The 5,361-nt window shown below is 46.0% G+C and overlaps 1 protein-coding gene across 1 annotated transcript; it reads right to left on the bottom strand.

The window, feature by feature from the left end:
- Positions 1-417: 417 nt before the first annotated feature.
- Positions 418-3,394, bottom strand: fjx1 (four-jointed box kinase 1). Its single transcript, XM_038706933.1, has one exon. It carries the CDS (start codon positions 2,360-2,362, stop codon positions 1,085-1,087), a length of 1,278 nt encoding a protein of 425 aa, XP_038562861.1. The 5' UTR covers positions 2,363-3,394; the 3' UTR covers positions 418-1,084.
- Between the last annotated feature and the right edge of the window lie 1,967 nt (positions 3,395-5,361).

Below are 5,361 nucleotides of genomic sequence, written 5' to 3'. Positions count from 1 at the left end.
GAACCAATAAAGCATCCAGCCTTGGACGCCGGTTGACCGTTTGCATTACTGTGTGAGTGAGGAATATTGTGGAATCTGTCTTCTGGTTCTGAAAGGGAGGAATTTTTGTTATGGTTAGGGAACAGTAAAGCCCTTTTCAAAGGATGTCAAATGATGTCAGTTGTCTCCTTCAGTTCATCATTCTGGGTGAGATTATAAAGGGGATTAGAGATTCCTGTTGTGACGTGCCTGTGGCTGACAGCATGGCTCCTGGGGAACAGTGTGCCAATACAAGATATTTCTAAAGTACAATGAGAGCACTGTAATGGGCCAGGCATGAAGAGACCCAGCTCTCCACACAGACTAGGTAAATATTTGATGCACTCTAATAAGGCAGTTACGCGCAAACTGCAAATAAAACACATAGCTTGGCAACAGTTAAATTAAATTACAGTGTGTTTATCAAAAAGGACAAGAGATTTTGGAATGTTACAATGCACTTAAATTAGTGGAGGATCAAATATCCAAAACAAGTTGGCAGACAGTATTTACAACGTACTTACAACATGTACAATGGATATGATACAGCTGTGACTTTAAGGCTGAATATGCTATCCAAACACAATTACAAGAGTGCAGGTGCTGCTATGACAATGTACTGTGCAAATGTTTTTCCATAAAAAGCCAGCCAGGTGTCAACAGAAATCCAGTATTTAAGGGTCAAGTTTATGTTAAGGCTTAGGAGTTTATCATTAGGATTATTGAACACAGGTCAAGAATCAAAACACACATATGCATTAAGATAACCTAGTCACAAATATAACCTAATCTTTACATTAACACTATTCGGGTGAGCATCAGTTGGAGTGAAGTAAGACAGGATACACTTGCCTTAATCATTCTTCTATGTGAGGCAGACAGTGGAAATCTAAACAGGGAGCTTATAAACGTGTCAAATTTACTTATTTATAATGTAGGCAACATATTCTATTCACAAGAGGTAGTTCTGCTGGATATTCAAGACAGCTGTGTGTAATGCGCATCACTTTAGCACAGGTGTGCCAGTTGCAGAGCGCAGGCAACAAATCACCTGCGTGCCGAATGTTCACAGATGGCCGTACTTTCCTTTGCAATGCAAGATGTGTTTGTATACCCTGTCTATCCTGTCCTGGAGAACACCAGCGTGCTCGTCTGAGAGAAATCCCAATTCTAGAGACAAAGGCTCGCTGTCTCTGTAGAGCTCCAGCAGCCTTTTCCTGGAGTCTCTGCGCCTGTGCAGCTCCGCCACGCGCTGCGTGGTCCTTTTCCTGAACACACAAACTGAGCTCAATACTGTATTGTGATATTTCTCCCACATGTTTAACACCCGAAACCCGTGCACGAGTCCGGCCTCGTTGTCTATGAATACAAGGTCACCCCGGGGTGTTTTGAGGAGGTTGTTGGTGTCCCTCTCCATTACGCGAGAATCCCACTGCAGGCTGAACAGATTGCTGACGAGTCTGTCGAAGTTTGCAGTCAGGTAGTCGAATATGATCAGGTCGGTCCACTGCATCAGCCCCAGCAGCTCCGCCGTCGTCTTGTTCCAGAGCCCCTCAAGCGCAGGATGCAGCCCGCTGCTCTCCTGTCTGAGCGGCGCCGGTGTGACCACCCCGGTCAGGTTGGAGACCCACTCAGTGAGAGAAACGACGGCTCGATCACTCCACTGTAAACCATCTATCCGCGTTCTCACCGCCGCCCATTGTTCACTTTCACCGTTCAGCTGGGACAGTATCAACGGCGGCAGGTTTGTGATGCCTAGCAAACTGGCAAGATAATACGTCAAAGTTTCTCCTTGCACCTGATCCGCGTTTATCCCGTAACGCACACACGCTTTGGTCCCATCTGCGAACGTGGCGAGCTGGTTAGATATCCTGCCGCATCCAGGCTCCAGCTTCACTATCCGGTATGTCCTGGCTCTGTCTCGCCAAGACCGAGCATATTCCTCCTTGAAGCCCACGGGGAGGAGACCTTCCAGCCATTCACTCCAAAATATCCCATCCTCCACCGGGGAGTCTGACTTGACCGGGCCCTCCCGCTGAGCTGACCCCTTGTTATCCCCATTCACATGGTAATCTAGATTTCCTGCAGAGACTGTTTGATCAGTGAGGTTGTGAGCCTCAAGTCTGCTCCCCAAGTGCGGTCTTTGTGCCGCTGGGACAGCGAGCAATACCCGGAAAGTTTTGCCGGAGAGGTCCACTGGGAGACCTTGGTGAAAAGACCCCCCTCCCGGTAACCTCCGTTTGTGTCGCTCCAAACGGTCCTCCAGCGCGCTCCAGACGTAGAAAACACTTGCGACGGCGCACAGGAACAGAAGTGCGAATAAGTTTGCTGAAGCAGCCCTCATGTTGAAGACCACCCTCCCCTCCGGAGACCCACAGACTTTCAGCAGGTTCAAATAAGATACAAAAAGAACCCGTTTTGTTCAATCCACAGTTGGGCTGGGGCGGCTGTGAGCTGTGCGCCCCGTGTCCCGTACACCCCGCGGCTCACAGGCGGACTGTTCAGACAGATCACAGGAAGAAGAGGGTGTCCGAAACAGTGTGAATCGCATCTCCCGTCCTGGTCAAATGCCTTGTCATATTCCCCCCCTCTGCGGGAAACAGAGAGAGCATTTGGGATCACCACAACGGATGTCCCCTAATGAACGCTCTCCATTATAGCCCACTGTCGTAGGGGCTTTCTGATCGCGTACACCTCACCGCTTCTCATCTCCCTTTCTCTCTCCGCCGGGCGCTGGGTGAGTTTGATATGTGGTGGTGTGGGCTCGCAGAGAGACACTAGGCGATGAGACACGTGACTCCAGTCCCGAGATGGTGGGCGGATCGTGGGAAGGAGGGTTCAGAGAGGAGCGGGGCAAGTGCACCGCGCTGCGTTTTGTGTGTACAATTTAAGAGGATTGGTGTGGTATTGACAAAGGCAGCCATTATGATAATTGATACCTAGGGCAGAAATACTTTGGAAATAATGTCACCATTTTAAACAAATTATATTTCGTGCCTGTGTGGACTACCAAGCAGAATATCTGTCTCAATGAAGCAAAGGCAGGCAGGGATGAAGTAGACAGTCCAGCCTGAATCCAGTCGCCATGAGGTCCCTGGATGACTGTGAGTGGGATCAGCACATTTTCTTTCATTGTTTTGGCTCTGTACTCCAGCATGTTGGAAATGAAAGTATAATACTGGGGTTCAAGTGAAATGACTTTAGCTTTAAGCCTGTTTGAGGGTGTTCACATCTCCATTGGGTTAATAGTGTTGGACTCATTGCCCTTTTCACACCCCCAATTTTGGGAGAACTACCTTGTACATTGTTCAAGGCAAAGTCACCATTTATACCATTTCACCTGACATCTATCCAACTGATGCAATAAACCAGACTAAAGGCAAAATAACCCTCCTGAAACAAGCATGAGATGACGATTGCTGCAGTAAAGGTCTCTGCCACACATTTAATGGAAATCAATGTGACCAAATGTATATATACATTCAATGTGCTTAATTTGTTTAGGTTTACTTTAAGGACACTCAAATGTAATTGTCAGCACTTTAATTTCACTGTCATTATTTCTTTTAAAACCCAGGTACAGAGCAAAAAACAAAAAAATTGGTGTTACTGTCCAGCTGCTTCAGATCTTGCAACAATATGGCTGTTTGTCACACAACACAAAATAGTTTCTGTGGCTGAAAAAACTTTGACAAGGTCCGCTTACTTTTTTTATTTTTTACAGAGGCTTTTTACAGAGCTTTCAACCATATTTCACCATCTTCAGCAGCAGATGGAGTTTGCTCAGTATCTAATAGTTCACGCACCTGTTTTGTATTCTTAAAGACCGCCATTATTAAAATTCCTGCTGCTAAGTATTTGATCATTTTCCTACAAACACCGGGGGCACAATAAAGTCAACTCCTGCTTATTTCCTCCTTGTTTCTGGGCTTTTGTTAAACCAAATGTAACATGCGTGCACACAAATTTCTTTCTATGCATCTCCATCATTAAATTATTCCTCATTAGCATCCCTCCACACTGTTTAACATTCGATTCATGTTTCACACTCTGTATCTTGAACCTTAGTTTCCTAATCAAATTAATTGGGTCATTTTTATAGCAACATGCCAGCATGCTAAATTGCCTGAGTTGAAAAGGCAGCCGTAGACAAGAATACTCAATTACACCCAGTAAACTAGAGGGCCACTAATGTGGGCTTTTAACGCCTGGAGCGCTGAAACTGTTATCTTCATGCTGATATTCATGTTATTTTATAGCTTGAAGACAGACATTCTGAACTACACAAAACCCATCTACACTAGTATATCTTTTAATATCTAACAAAATGCAGGAATAGACAGGAAACGACTTCTCGTAGGTGAAATAACTCTGATGTGATCATATTGCACATGTAGCGTTCACTTCTGCTTCGCCAAGTTGCATGTGTTTTGTTTTGTTATTTTGCCATGAGCTGAATAATTTGTTCACTTCCCTACATGTTTAATTCAATGCAGATTGACAGCGGTGGCAGTGCAGAAGGAACGAAAAATCCTCAAGTTGTAGAGAAGCATTAGGAGAAGCATAGCAAGTCCTACATGCTCAAGAAATGGGATACTAAATACATCTAAAATACATTAAAGTATAGACAGATATAGAATGGATACTTTTGAGTATTTCAAGTTTGAATTAAATTTGTGCTGTACATCAGTATGGCATCTCTCTGCTTGTTCAGTGGTCCTGAAACCGTGCTTCACCTTGGTCTAACTCCCTTCACATTCGCTTTAAAGCTGAGTAACAGCAAGGCTTCCAAGGTCTAGACGTAGGAAATGTAGAAGGCTTAAGTGCATTGCTGGAATTCTGTCTGATGTGTGTTGCTTTTTAGGAGTGCGGATCAACAGTATTCTCAGGCTCAGTCTGTGGCAGCCCAACTCGAGGTGTCCGTTTGCCTGAGCACAAGTGCGGGCATGTTCTCATATCAAACCTATCTCTTTCTTGCCATGTGTTATCTGCAGGTCAGTAAACCCACCCCCCATTGCTGCCGCATTCCTCCCTCTGCTCTCCTCGTAAATCCCGCAGCAGTCCCAGGAGGGCCCTCTCCCCAGCAGTCATGGCTGTCTGTGGTCAAGCGCTGCAGTGACACAAGAGAGCCCAGGCCGTCTGTCATCCTTTCCGCAGCCACAACAGTACACCCATCACCGGCCATCTGACCACGCCACAGCTGTGCCATGGTCTCTGGTTCTCTGTGTCTGCCTGTGCAGAGGAACAGAGGGAGGCAAAGGAGACATAAAGGGATGAGGGACAGAGCAGGAGAAAGTGCAGTGGGCTTCTGTCACTTACCTCGCAGTCTAAGGTTAGTTCACG

The sequence above is a fragment of the Micropterus salmoides genome, unplaced genomic scaffold (assembly GCF_014851395.1).
Source record: "Micropterus salmoides isolate LMB-PRFRI ecotype aquatic unplaced genomic scaffold, ASM1485139v1 Ms_hic_scaffold_8, whole genome shotgun sequence".
Classification (NCBI taxonomy): Eukaryota; Metazoa; Chordata; class Actinopteri; order Centrarchiformes; family Centrarchidae; genus Micropterus; species Micropterus salmoides.
This window is presented reverse-complemented; position numbering and strand designations above follow the sequence as displayed.

What these genes read in the sequence shown, in the direction of transcription:
- fjx1 (XM_038706933.1), bottom strand. Translation starts at nt 2,362, where the DNA reads ATGAGGGCTGCTTCAGCAAACTTATTCGCACTTCTGTTCCTGTGCGCC.